The sequence below is a fragment of the Scylla paramamosain genome, chromosome 3, assembly GCF_035594125.1.
Source record: "Scylla paramamosain isolate STU-SP2022 chromosome 3, ASM3559412v1, whole genome shotgun sequence".
Taxonomy (NCBI): Eukaryota; Metazoa; Arthropoda; class Malacostraca; order Decapoda; family Portunidae; genus Scylla; species Scylla paramamosain.
In genome coordinates, this window is record NC_087153.1 from 40,693,670 (window position 1) to 40,708,021 (window position 14,352).

The window sequence follows — 14,352 nt, forward strand, 5'->3', positions numbered from 1 at the left end:
ATCTAGCTGTCTTCTACCGCTATTTTCATGCTAACTGCTCTTCTGATCTTGCTAACTGCATGCCTCCCCTCCTCCCGCGGCCTCGCTGCACAAGACTTTCTTCTTTCTCTCACCCCTATTCTGTCCACCTCTCTAACACAAGAGTTAACCAGTATTCTCAATCATTCATCCTTTTCACTGGTAAACTCTAGAACTCCCTGCCTGCTTCTGTATTTCCACCTTCCCATGACTTGAATTCCTTCAAGAGGGAGGTTTCAAGACACTTATTCAGCAATTTTTGACCACTGCTTTGACCCTATTATGGGACTGGCATTTCAGTGGGCATTTTTTTTTTATTAGATTTTTGTTGCCCTTGTCCAGTGTCCTTCCTACATTAAAAAAAAGGGTCTTTTTCCAAAAGATCTACTGTAACAAACTGTAAGATAACGTATCATCAGTAGTCTTATAATATATTATTTATTTGAAACATCCGAGTACTTCTGCATACTCACAGTTTCGCACGATATGGTCATAATCATCTTGCACTTTAATTTTTTGAGGTAAATAATGCGAATTTTACGTTTCTTTTGGCAGTTTAGAGAAAAGTATGAATCACGCTGTCCCAGGTAATATTTCAATGAGAAATGTTCTCTATTAACTAATTTGTTGGTCAATGTAGGTCACTTCTCACTACGTGTCATCAGCACTTGGAACTCTCTCCTTGAAATAGTTGTGTCGGCTCAACCTATCCAGTCTTATTTAACCATTCACTTGAACATTTCCTTGGTCATCGTCTTTATGAGTTTTGTTAGTCGTTCTGTTTGTGATGTTGTGTGCTGCATCAGTAATTAACCAACCATCCCGAAGTGCTCCTCCTATGCTCTCGAAGTTGGAAGATGCAGCAGTGACTGATGAGTGATGAGGAGCGAATCATAGTAAGGCCCTTCATCTCCGATGCGACTATGCCGATGTCCGCTCCGAAAATCTTAATAAAATTGTGTTTCTTAACTATTTGATAACACATAGTGATTATGGTAACGCATATCAGTAAAATAAGGTCTCCTACAACTTTGGCTGTAAGGAAGACATACACTTACCGAAAATAAACTTGTAATAACGCTAAATATAAGGCACAGTCGATCGCAGCAAAGCGAACTAGAAATTCTTGAATCATAAGGTCCCTCACATATCTAAAAAAAAAAAAAAAAAAAAAAATGGACTACAAAACTAATTTCTTTGGATAAATTTCGACAAGAATGAATACACCATATTCACTCAGAATTTTGACTTCCGTGGTGCAGTGAAGGAAAATAGTCGTCTTTTTTCGTCGCTATCTTGAGTACCGTTCCTCTAGCGAGATTGGCCCATTACAGGTCTGTATAGCGTTTATTTCGTATTTGCTTACTTTGTGGTCACATTTACAATAGCCTGTACACCCATCCAACTCATCAACAACTGAGCAACCTAAGCCTGATCAGAGGTAAGGAATTCATCCTCTTTATTCCTTGTGATGGCCAGTGCACATGAACACTTTAGCACACAACAGCGGCGGCGCTCAACAGGTTGTATCATGATGAACATCAGCTACTTGGTGCCTTGTGAGTGTGACTTGTTGCAGCCTGGGGAAATCAGTGAGTTCAGGAAATAATTGGAGGCTGAGCAGAAACCTCCGCCCAGTGACAGCGGTTGTTGTGAAGGCAGTGGAGCACGAGGAAGATGAATACCTGGAGGGTCACAGAGAGACTCAGCAAGGCCTCTAATAAGTTTATGTATCAGTAGAGTGGAAAATCAATAATGGAAATAGTAATTATCTAATGCCCTTGGAAATAACCTTAGCCTATTCATTTCCAGGCACTGACGGTTTATTTATGGGCAAAATATAACACTTTATCAAGTCGTGACCTACACAATGAAGAGAGCAGTAATAAAATAAATTAATCTAAAACTAACCAAACCTAGCCCTCTGATCAAAACGCTGATGTTATTTAGATAGTATTTCTTCCCTGCCTTAATTATTATTATTATTTTTTTTTCCAGACTCTTGTATCACTTTACATTATTGTAAAATGTTAATAGAAAATGGAAGAGATATGACCTGTTTACTCACATGGGTAAAAATGCAGAACAAGTGCTCCCGTCCTTTTCACTTAAGGCCACATCAGGAAAGTGGGTTTTTTGGGTGGATAGGTCTGACCACAAAAGGATAAGACTTTAATTTGTACTGTATTTTCTGCTTAATCTATGGCAGGGAAGTCTGAAAGGTGGCAAGATTTATTGATGTAAAATTCATAATATATATTGTTTGGCTGAAATGTTACCTTTCATTTCAGAACTTGATTGTGATTGATGATGTCAGTGAGTGGTGAAGTAGAATCCCAGTGTTGGCTTGAGGGGTGTCGGCTGGTCCTAAAATCATCCCCAGTGGGCTTGAAGCTTCAGTGGCTGAGTAATGAGGGAGGGAAACAGACACTGCTTGGCACTTCATGTCTGTCCACTGTCAAGGTGTTCTTTTATAGAAACAAAAGTTATTTTTTTTTACAGACTTGCAGTAGATTTTCATAATTTATTAATTATTTTGACATGTTTTCATTACCAGTTCATATATTCTAAGATGTCCATATTTCTTTCAGTAAGCATGGTTAGCTGTGGAAATTCAAGTTTTTTGGGGATAAGGAAGACCAATTATAGCTGTCATATGGGAATTTTCAAATTACCATGTAGCAAGTTTTGATAACCACATTGAAAGACATTTTAAAATTAAAGCTAACTGTGAAAGACACTTTAAAACTAAAGCTGTGATTGTGAAGATTGTGCTGCTTTTTTCCTCTAGACCACAGTCAAAATCAGGCATGAGGAAAGATGACTTTCCTCAGTAGCAGGCATGGATAAATTAACAGGACAGCTTCAGAAACTATTACATCTCATCCATCGGATACTCATGGAAAGTTTGCTGCAGCTGTGGCATCATATGAGTGGTTAAAGGCTGTAGAGTTGCAACAAAGTCATAATATATGAACCTGATACATAGACCCCATACATCAACAATAGAACATTATTCATGCTTGTTTACAGTTGTGCATGAAAAATGAAAGGAGTGTGGAGCATTGGTAAATGCAAAATATAGAAAAAGTTTTAGTACCTATGCCCTCTGAGAGAGAGAGAGAGAGAGAGAGAGAGAGAGAGAGAGAGAGAGAGAGAGAGAGAGAGAGAGAGAGAGAGCAGTTATAATCCAGAAAAAAAAAAATTGAAAATGTGAACTTGTTTTAATGAAGTACCTAACGTAACATATAAGGTAAAATAATGGATATATATTCATTATTTTTTTCAACTTCTGACACACTGTGGTGATGTTCACACAAGCAGTACTGCCTGCACAGTAAAGCTTTAAAAGTTTTGTTATATATCTGGTTAAAGAAAAAGTAGGTGATTCATTTTCATTTACTTTTCAAAGATATCCTTTCATTACCTCACTTCTTTGTTGCAGTGTGATGGAAGTCTTTACCCAGTCTTCATGGACACTGCAATAGAAAAGGCACTGTTTAAGAATACAGTACCGGTCACAAACTCCATTGGATCCAGAAATGCTCCATCAGCTGCTCTAGTTGTGTGTGGCCTTGGAACAGTTATGGCTGCTCACTGCAAGTTGCCTGGTCAATGTGTTGCAGTTTGCCACATGGTTCAATCCATATTGTGGACTGGAATTTTGGAAGGTAATGGCATGATGCTGCACTTATAAAGAAACAAGTAGGAGGTACTTATTGTTATTCACTGATTGCTTATGTAACTCCATTTTTGTTTTCTTCCTACTTGTGTGTCACATATGTAGGGAGGCAAGAAGATATATGGTGGGATTGCCGAATCTATTTAGCTTGTTAATCAAACAACTGTCTCATTCTTGTTGTTGATAATTGTTAATTTTACTCATCTTTTTACAGTTGATGACAAATCAGTTATAGTTGTGGTCAGTAAAGGGACTACAATCAGTTTTGGAAGAAGTGGATACCAAGCAGGGCTTCATGCATCAGCAAGAAGTGAAGTACCTCACCATGCTGGATTACTGTGGAACACCAAATCCCTGCCGGCAGCTCCAGTAACATGCTGTGGTCACCAAAACATGTTGCTGATCTCTGATGGATCTATGTGTTGGTTATCTCACGTTTCCTGTTCAGAAAAGGATAAAATTGTTTTGAGAAGCAGCAAGTTGTGTATTCATGGAATCATTAGGATTTCATATGAAGAAAAAATTGAAATGAAGTCATGTGATGGTAGGCAGTATATTTGTACTTGGGACATCCTTAGTGGAAAGAATGGAAAAGAAGGCTGGAAACAGTCTGTGAAAGATAATGACACAGAGCTGCCTCACACAGTCAATGATATAATGAAAGCAATTGGAAAATGCTCCGAAATTATAAATGTGGAAGGGAAGGCTATCCAGACACTAGTGTTGTACATCAAGCAGCTTAGTTTAGCACAAAGACTGCTGACAGATCAGAAATACATATTTTTACCTACTGTTACAGTGGAAAAAAGTATGGGAAACAAAGACTACTTTGCCAAACTACAACTTAAAAAAACTGAAGCTGATATTGATTTAAGGGGAAGATGGTGGGCACTATGTATGGTCGTTAATGGAGGTAATGGTAAGTCGGTGTCAACCACTAAACTTACAGATGAACAGCTGAGATCAAGTGTTTATCAGACAATGTTGACCTTACCTCCTCTTGATTTCTCTACTGCTTCAGGGTACATAGAGATACTGACTTACCTTGTGCTGGAAAGCTTCACATCATCTCAGGCTGTGTGTAAAGTTATAGCATGTCAAGTTCAGGTTGATATTTTGAACCTTGTAGGACCTGAATGTAACCTGAGTACAAACTCCTCAAGGCATCATGTTGGGGCTGCAGAAGTCATTAATGCAAATGTGACTTCAGTCCTGAGTACATGTCTCAGGAAGGATCCATTCCCTTTCTGTGAGATCTCTGTATCATTTATGTATAGTAGTAAGATTCTGGATTTAGTGTGTAAACTGCTCAACCTCACTGTGGCCAAAGATTCTGAAACAAAGAAAAGTAACCAAACAACTCTTTGGTATAGAGATAATAGGATAGAAGTAGAGTGTATGGAGGAAAGCAAAAAGGTATTAATCAAGCTGAAGGGATCCAATCCGTATGTAGTGCTGTCATCAAAGGCTGCTCTGGAAAGAAGAGTTGGAGAGTTGAAGCAGTGTGTCCCAGCAGTGACCTTGCCTCCATCACTTCTGAGGGAAGCTTGCTTTACATACAGACTTCTTAATTACGAAGAAAACCAGGCTAGCAGAGTGACCACAATTGCTCACCTGTACCATGCCATTACTAAGCTGTCATCACTCATTCCTCTTGGGTAGCAGAAACTTATCCCATAGGGATTTTGCTTTAATGGAATAACCAGTCTAATCTTGTGAAGGTGTGAGTGTCACATCAGTGGAGATGGACTGCTTGAGAGGAACTGGACTGGTTTTCAGTATTGTATATATATATATATATATATATATATATATATATATATATATATATATATATATATATATATATATATATATGTATATATATGGCATATAAGGCAACTGATTATTATAAATAATAATCCCAAATTTTCAAGACAATTATAGTTTTGACTAATCCTTCATCATGAGATTACTCTGTAGTGCCTCACTTATTCAAGAGAAGGAATTGTTCAGTAAAAAGCTTAAAGAATAATTCTTGTGCAAGCAAAATTAACTTTACAGCAGATTTTCAGAGAGATTTTCTACTGTTGAGTAACCACAAAAAATATTTCAGTGTACCTTGACATATTAATATGTTCATGTTCCTTTCAGTCCTAAGAAAATTTAATATCCTGAAGAAGTTGATTCTTTTAGTGAAAGTTTGCTATTTAAATAGTTAATGTTAAGTTAAAGTGCTTATGAGGGCTACAGAATATTTTGAAATGAAAAGCAACTGAGACAGGGACTGGGGCATCCTGTCACCCATCCTATTTAAGCTGGTGCTGGGGAACACAGTGAGTGAGTTTAAGGATAAATATACCCTGAGGATGTTAATGAATAACTACAGTGAAGATGTTGGTACATGCTGAACTTGCAGAGGATCTGGGTGCAACTTGGAATCTATGCATACCTTTCCTAGAAGTGAGGGAGATGATGAAATTAAAATGCACTGAATCCAAGACCAAATTACTATTATTGTCAAGAAGAAACAAGATTAGAGGAGAAATTCCACTGGACAGTATAATAGTAGAAAGCACTGAAGAACTTTTTATATATCTGACACCAGTGATTATATGTGGAAACAGGATAAAGAGATTAAGGAAAGAATTGCATCTGGAAGCAGTTGCATGTGGTATCAAGGTCAGTCATAAATAGCAGAAACTACAAGAAAAATAATTTAAAATATACAGTGTATTGATCAAACAACCTGTGGGGCTGTGAAACAGACTAACAAAAGAAACAGAGATGGTTGGAAGTTTTAGAGATGGAATATGGAGGAAAGCATTGGGGCCTGTGTATGACAATGAGGGAGGGTAGTGGAAAAGACAATGCAGAAATCTGAATTAACAGGGCAAAACAAGATTCAAGATACCCTAAGGTAAGGAGACTTAGATGGGCAGGACAGTGCTGGAATGAAGCAGAATTCCTAAAAGATTAATGAATAGCAAAATTGATAAGTTCGTTTTATGGGCAGACTTCGCTATATCGCTCACGAAGTAAGTTTTGGTGCTCTGTTCTCACTCGCTATAATCTTGCTGCCTTGCTTCATTCCTATCAAAATATTCCACATACAATGGAACATTAGTTAATTGTCAATAAAACCATAACGATGTTGATAAAGCGTAAAATGTATAAAATCAATGTAAAACGTTGTGGTAGGACTTAAAAAAAAAAAAAAACCTTCACAGGGAATTTACTTGCTCCATTTCTATTGTAACATATTCCACAGACAACGAAACAATAGCAATTTGTCAATAAAATTCCATACAATCAATAAAATTTCAAACAGTAGTTGATTTCAGTCGAAATTTAGTGTTAATACAATTTCTTGCTTAAATATACAATTATAATATTGGGTAATTACTGCACGTATTAAATTGTTACAGTATGTTTTGCAAATACAAAGATAATTGCATACTAACATTCTTCATCATAAATACATTTTTTTTTCATCATAATCCCATGCTTGAATATATCCTTAGATTACTACTATAAATACTACACTGTCATAATAATTGCATATATAAAGACAATTGCATGATAACACACCTATACTTGCATGATTTGAATTACCTTACGCTCTATAATAAGTAACAATCAGTAAATAAATCCACCGAAAAATAAACTAATGTAATTTTCAAGACAATATTCCTTGACAAGTTGGATTTATTACATTACTTGACAAACTGATAAGATAGGAGAGCGGGAAGATGAAGCCATCACGACCGACAAGGGGAGGGAGGACACGCGGGAAATAGGCTATACACGTGTTGAGATTATTAAGCAGGAGAAAAAAACCGGGTAAATATACAGTTATAATATCATATCATCAGCCTAAAACCTCACAAACTTTACGCAAGGTATCACACTACAGACTGGAATAAGTTTTGAGTCAACATGTAGTGAACAATGAAAAAGAAGAAGAAATGTTACGAAAGTATTTGCTGTGGAGGTTGAAGGGAAGAGAGGTAGGCGTTTTGTTGTTAGTGTTTTGGCTTATTTGTTTATTCCTGTTGATTTTCTGGGTGTTGTTAATGTGCTATAGTGGTTATTAACTCTATAGTGTAAGAGGGAGGCTGATTAGTGAAAAAAAAGTAAGTTAATTGAAATATAAGCAAGTGGACGAGAAGTACACACACACACACACACACACACACACACACACTCTCTCTCTCTCTCTCTCTCTCTCTCTCTCTCTCTCTCTCTCTCTCTCTCTCTCTCTCTCTCTCTCTCTCTACAACCCGTCCCCCTCATCTTTCATTCAACAATTTTCCTAATAATTGTTCTCCACTTGTAAACGTTTCAGTGTAATATTTGAATAATTTATGCTTTCCCTTCTTTCACCCTCTCTCGTTCCAGGAATCGAGACATTTCCCTTTCATATTTACTTTTTTTTTTTTTTCCCCGCTTCATTTATAACTCTTCGTCATCTTTTAGTTTAAAATTGTCTTTCATTCGTAGATATTTTAGTGTAAAGAGTTATATTTATGTCCTTCTCTCGTTTTCTCTTACAGACGGTAATAGTAAACTGTGTGTTTTTTTTCCCCCTTTCTGTTGATTTCTCTATCTTTGTATGTGATCTGTTTTTCTTGGGAAGGATTGTTTTTTTTTTTTTGTGTGTGTGTGTTTTCTCTCTGATTTTTCATCTTTTTCTCCTTGTTTTTACTGTGTGGCAGAGGACGAATTGGGTAACCACACATAACCTAACCTGACCCACCAAGTTATATCCATGTTTTCCTCTCCCTTCCTCCCGCAGACTGTGACGATATTGTGTGAGTGCGTGTGTGCTGCTGACAGTGAGTTGGAGGACCACCACCACCACCACCAGAGGCCGTGAGTGTTGATGCATTAGCCAGTACAGGGGCGCAGACACACAGCCTTTTACATCCTTGGCACCTGTATAGCTTATGACAGACTGAGTGCCTACCCTGACCTTCCCATGGGTGTGATAATGCCGGGTAATGGCACTTGTATACTTGGTGTGATATGAGTGTGGCACTGCGCCCTTGTCTGGCACCTCGCTGTTTTTGTTTTTGTTGTTGTTTTATTGCTGCCCTGTGCTATTTCCAGTTTATGATGTGTTATTTTGTGGTTTGTGCTTTAGTCTGAGGGAGGTGAGAGAAGCTGTACTGAAATTGAGGTGTTGTACAGCTGGAAAGTTACTGACAGAATGTGTATTTATCTATTTATCTAGTTGGTTATTTTATTTATTGATTTATTTCGTTGTACAGTCGTGGGCGGAAGTCAAGTAACCTGCAGCACTAATTTCCTCTGTGCTTCATAATTTCCCTCAGTCTTAATTCTTGTGACCCACCGAGCAAAAATAGCGACGGTGATTTTCAATGACTTCGCCTCATCTCGTGTCGCTTTTCCATGCTGGGTCAGTTATGGGATAAGTCTTCTCTGTGTGGGTCTCTTGTACGCCTGCCTCATACATCCCTCTGTCTTTTATCCTTCCATCCCTCCTCTGTATTCTTTCATCTCTTCCTGTTTCCTTCGTTTCTTGCTTTACGCAGTCTATCCATCTCCTTTTTTTTTTTTTTTCGTAATTCTCAATGCCTTCAACGTTAAAAGTATGGTGGTTCTCTGAATAATACAGTTTTTTATAATACTTTCAGCCCTGGGGACTACAAAGAAAACTGTATTATGTATGGTACACTTAGCTATTTGACTGACCTAATAGAAAACGCTCGTAAACAGCATCTACACTGTATTCCGTAATACTTTTAACCAGTGAAATTATAAAGAAAACTGTAGTATTTATGGCAAACTTACCTATTTGACTGAACTCAGAAAAAAAAACAACTCGTAGATATCCCCAACACAACTGGCAAAAAGAAGAAAAAGAAAAAAGCAATAAAAACAAAAATACGAAAACAGAGGAAATAATTTAACTGATCTCATAAGAGAGAGAGAGAGAGAGAGAGAGAGAGAGAGAGAGAGAGAGAGAGAGAGAGAGAGAGAGAGAGAGAGAGAGAGAGAGAGAGAGAGAGTAAACACCAACACTCTATCATAAGAAAACCATAAAATTAAAACGAAAATAGACAGGAAAGACAGAAAACCATTACAATATTCACATGTAAACAAGTACCACTCCACGCATTTGTTATGTGGAGAAGAGTCTGGGCAGTGGAGCGTCTGAGACAGGCACGTGTGGGGCGCCGGCCATCAACGTGCAGGGGGAGGCGGTAGTGGTGGGCGTGTTGGCTGCGGCCTGTCACACGTGCCTTAGTTAGCCTGTCGGTGTCCGGACGTGGCGGTGTTTGCGTCACGGCGGCAGAATGGGAGATGGATGGGAGGCTGTTGCGAACGTCACCTTTGGAATGAGGGAGAGAGGGGGAGATGAGAGAGTCGCCGCGCCGGTCTGTCCTGTCTCTAGGCTTTTGTATGTGCTGGGGAGCGCTGCCTAGAGGAAACAAATGATGGGTTAATAGGTAAATGAAATGGGAATGGATGGGTTACTGTTGAGAACGTCACTGCTGGAATGAGGGAGATGTGGTGATGAGAAAGTTGCTGTGCCTGCCCACGCTCCTGTCTGTTGGGCTTTGTATGTGTTGGGGGGGGCGGCCTAGGGGAAATAAATGATGAGTAAATGAATAGATGTAATGGAGATGGATGATCCTCTGTTGTGAACGTCACTTCTGGTATGCGAGAGAGAGATCGTGTTGAGAGACAAGCCGCTCTATCCTTGCCTCTGTCTGTTGGGATTTTGTATGTGTTAGGGATGGCGGACAAGGGAAAAGAAATAGTAAATAGATGAGGAAATAAATAAGGAAAAGATTAATGATGAGTAAGTAAAATAATAAGTAAAATAAGATAAAATAAGGATGAAGCCGCTTAATACGCCTTTCCCAAACAGATAATTACTGGAAAAAAAATAAAAATAAAAAATAAATAAGTTGGACAGTGTAGTGCAGGAAGTGTGTTGGTGCTCGTCTTTTGAAGCAGTTCAAGTCGAAGGAAGGAAGGAAAGAAAGAAACAAACAAAAACAAACAAACAAACAAACAAGCACTAGAGTTTTATGCATTTAATTTTTTTTCCAACTTTTCAATTATTTTTTATTCTATAGAGAAGGAAACATCAATGAAACGGAGTCTTTTTTGTTCTAAATTCAATAGTTGTGTAGGCAGTTACGTGTCTTCTTTATAAGAGAGAGAGAGAGAGAGAGAGAGAGAGAGAGAGAGAGAGAGAGAGAGAGAGAGAGAGAGAGAGAGAGAGTAATGGTGCCATCTACGAAGGTGCGCTGCTCCTGTCGGCGCTCGCGGGCACGCACGGTCCACCGCCCTGCAGGAAGCGATGATTGATCCTGTGAGGCGAGGGAGTGCTGGTGGTGGTGCTGGTGCTGGTGGACGAGGGTGCGGGAGGGGCGGCGGCATCAGGTGACGGCAAGGACTGGAGGACATTCCATCTTTGGGGCGGCGCGGCCCATCAGGGGACGGCCTGGCCTGGTGAAGGTCGGGCAGGGCCACTGTTGTGATTCAAGGCACAGACCAAGGCCGCAACCCTTCCCCGACCCTTCCCCGACCCCTCCCAACCATTGCCTATCCTCTGCCAGCACCCTACCCTGTCCCCCCAGCAGAAGACACCACCACCACCACCACCACCACCACGATCATTACCACTGCCATCGTTACCACTGCCTAGTATGGTGATTAAAGGGACAAGTCTCTTCCCCAACCCTTCCCCAATCATTCCCTAACCTCTTCCACCACCCTACCCTGCCCCCCACCCACCCTCCCCTAGCAGACCACTGCCACCACCACCACGATTATCATTACCACTACCACTGTTACCCGCTGCCTAATGTAGTGCTTAAAGGGACAAGTCTCTTCCCCAACCCTACCACAACCTTCCCTAACCTCTGCCAGCACCCTACTCTGTCCCCCCAGCAGGAGATACCATGCCACCCTCTTAACCACTACCATCACCCCAACCATTACGACCACTGCCATCAACCCTTCCTTCCCCAAGACCCCAATCCTTCTCCAACCCTTCACAAAGCCTTCTGAAAACTTCCCCAACATCAGCATGAGACTTACCACCCCCAACCACACCCCAACCACATCCACTCCCTGTACCACCAACCCTCCCCCAACCTCCCCTAGCACCCTAACTTGTCTTCCTCTGCAGGAGACACTACCCCACCTTACTCCCCCACCACCACCGCCACCGCCCCGCCCCCGCGTTGTCCTACATCCTCGCATTACCCCTTTATCCTGACGAGGTCGTGGCGTGTGACCGTGCGACTTGCAAGGACTAAATGCTGCAACACTTCTGCGAGACTGCGCCGCACCCTCACTGCATTCAAAACAGTTTTTTACGGTTCTAGTGGCAGATTGATAACATTTATGCATTATCAACAGACGAAACACCCTTGATAACTTTGCTAATCATCTCTGTGGCTTTTGAACGCAGTGATGAAGTTGCGCGGGTTCTTGAGGGTATTTTTACGGTTCTAGTGACAAGTGAACAAGATTTCTACATTAGTTATAGAAGCAATACTCTTGAGAACCCGGCTAATCATCTCTGTGGCCTTTGAAAACAGGCGTGGTGAGAGAGCAGAGAGTTTTAGAATATGTATCTTATCACCATAATTTACTTCATTCAAAGGCTGTAATTGAAGTGCCCTGGGTTTTAGGGATACTCTTACGGTTCTAGTTATAAATTAGCAAAATTTCTGCATTATTAACATTATAAACAGTTTTGAGAACCCGGTTAATCATCTCTGTGGCCTTTGAAAACAGTCGTGGTGGCAGGAGCACAGCGTTGCAGAACAGATCTTAGCCTATTTTACTCCCTGAAGGCGGAGGCGCGCGGTGACCAGCCCGGCGATACCTGGCAGCGCGCGGCGATGACTCAGCCGTGACGCGGGAGCCAAGGGGGAAGTGGAGGCGCATTCTGGTGTGTGTGTGTGTGTGTGTGTGACGCGCTGACCATCACTGCTTCACCGTCACTTTGTTTGAGGGGGAGGGGTGGTAGGGCGGGGTGGGAGGAGGTGTCACGTGAACAGAACACGGAAACTTGACTTGCAGGTACACGCACGCACGCACACACGCACGTACTCGCTGTGTCGCTTACCATGACTGTGTGTGTGTGTGTGTGTGTGTGTGTGTGTGTGTGTGTGTGCTGAATAAAGACGCAGGGTTTGTTTCGTGTTATTTCTGTCCTGCACACACACACACACACACACACACACACACACACACACACACACACACACACACACACACACACACACACACACACACACACACACACTCCTTCATTTATTCCTAATCCTCCACCTGACGAAGGAACCTCCCTCCTCTTTCTTCACTTCTTCCCTTCTTCCCTCCCTCGTTTCCTTCATACCTCCTCCATGCCCTCTCCTTTCCCTTCCATTCCTCCTTCATTCTCTCCATACCTCCAATCATTGCTCCCCTCCCTTACTAACTCACTCCCTTCTTTCCTCCTCTTCCTCCTCCTCCATCACTCTGTTCTTCCCTCCCTCCATCTATAGCTACCTTCCCTACCAAAATTATAAAGTACCTCCCTCTTTTTCCTCCCTTTCCTCCCTTCTTTTCTCCCTCTCTCTCTCCCTTCCTTCCATACTGAGAGAGAGAGAGAGAGAGAGAGAGAGAGAGAGAGAGAGAGAGAGAGAGAGAGAGAGAGAGAGAGAGAGAGAGAGAGAGAGAGAGAGAGAATAGCATTAACTTAGCAACACTGATAACACACACACACACACACACACACACACACACACACACACACACACACACACACACACACACACACACACACACACACACACACACACACACACACACACACACACACACACGAGTAACCAAAGCCAAAATTCCTGATTTTCTTCTTCTTCTTCTTCTTCTTCTTCTTCTTCTTCTTCTTCTTCTTCTTCTTCTTCTTCTTCTTCTTCTTCTTTTTTACTTCATCTCTTTCTTCCCCTCCTCCTCTTTCCTTGTGATGGTGATGGTGGTGATGGTGGTGGCGTGCGTGTGGTTAATGATAATGGTGGTGGTGGTGGCGGCGGCGGCGGCGGTGGTGGTGATGGTGATGGTGGTGGTGGTGGTGGTGGTGATGGCGTTGTGGCAAAACAGTGGATGATATGATAATGCAGGTGGTTGTAGTGGTGGTAGTTAGTGGTGGTGATGGTGATGTTAAAAGCCAGACACACACACACACACACACACACACACACACACACACACACACACACACACACACACACACACACACACACACACACACACACACACAAAGGTTGGTCCGGCATTGCACCTTTATGAGGGTTGAGAAGCACCATATGGAAGGAGGAGGAGGAGGAGGAGGAGGAGCGCTCCCTCACACACACACATACAAGGGGATGCAAAATAACTCCACCGCCCCTTGACAGCCTCTGCAATATAAGACACGCCTAACACTCCAGTAACACGCATAACGCACTTAACACGCTGACAACACGTACCAACAAGGATAATACATCAACAACACACACAACACATCCATAACACAACATAATATACCAACAACAACACGACCATGACACACAACACAGCCGTAACATACTCATAACAAAACTAAGCTAAAACTCTCACAATACCCGCTATCACACCGTATAACACCCCATATT

At 41.3% G+C, this 14,352-nt stretch overlaps 1 protein-coding gene across 6 annotated transcripts; it reads left to right on the top strand.

Annotated features, from left to right (window-relative positions):
• Positions 1 to 1,250: 1,250 nt before the first annotated feature.
• LOC135096235 (uncharacterized) lies at positions 1,251 to 5,486 on the top strand. 6 transcript variants are annotated; one of them, XM_063997625.1, is made up of 4 exons: positions 1,251 to 1,352; positions 2,310 to 2,481; positions 3,464 to 3,689; positions 3,915 to 5,486. In XM_063997625.1, exons 2-4 carry the CDS (start codon positions 2,326 to 2,328, stop codon positions 5,360 to 5,362), a joined length of 1,830 nt encoding a protein of 609 aa, XP_063853695.1. In that variant the 5' UTR covers positions 1,251 to 1,352; positions 2,310 to 2,325; the 3' UTR covers positions 5,363 to 5,486. The 6 variants fall into 6 exon arrangements, with proteins under 6 accessions (XP_063853695.1, XP_063853673.1, XP_063853709.1 ...); XM_063997603.1 differs by having other exon boundaries at positions 1,302 to 1,459; positions 3,915 to 5,485; XM_063997618.1 differs by lacking the exon at positions 1,251 to 1,352 and adding an exon at positions 1,470 to 1,577.
• Positions 5,487 to 14,352: the final 8,866 nt, after the last annotated feature.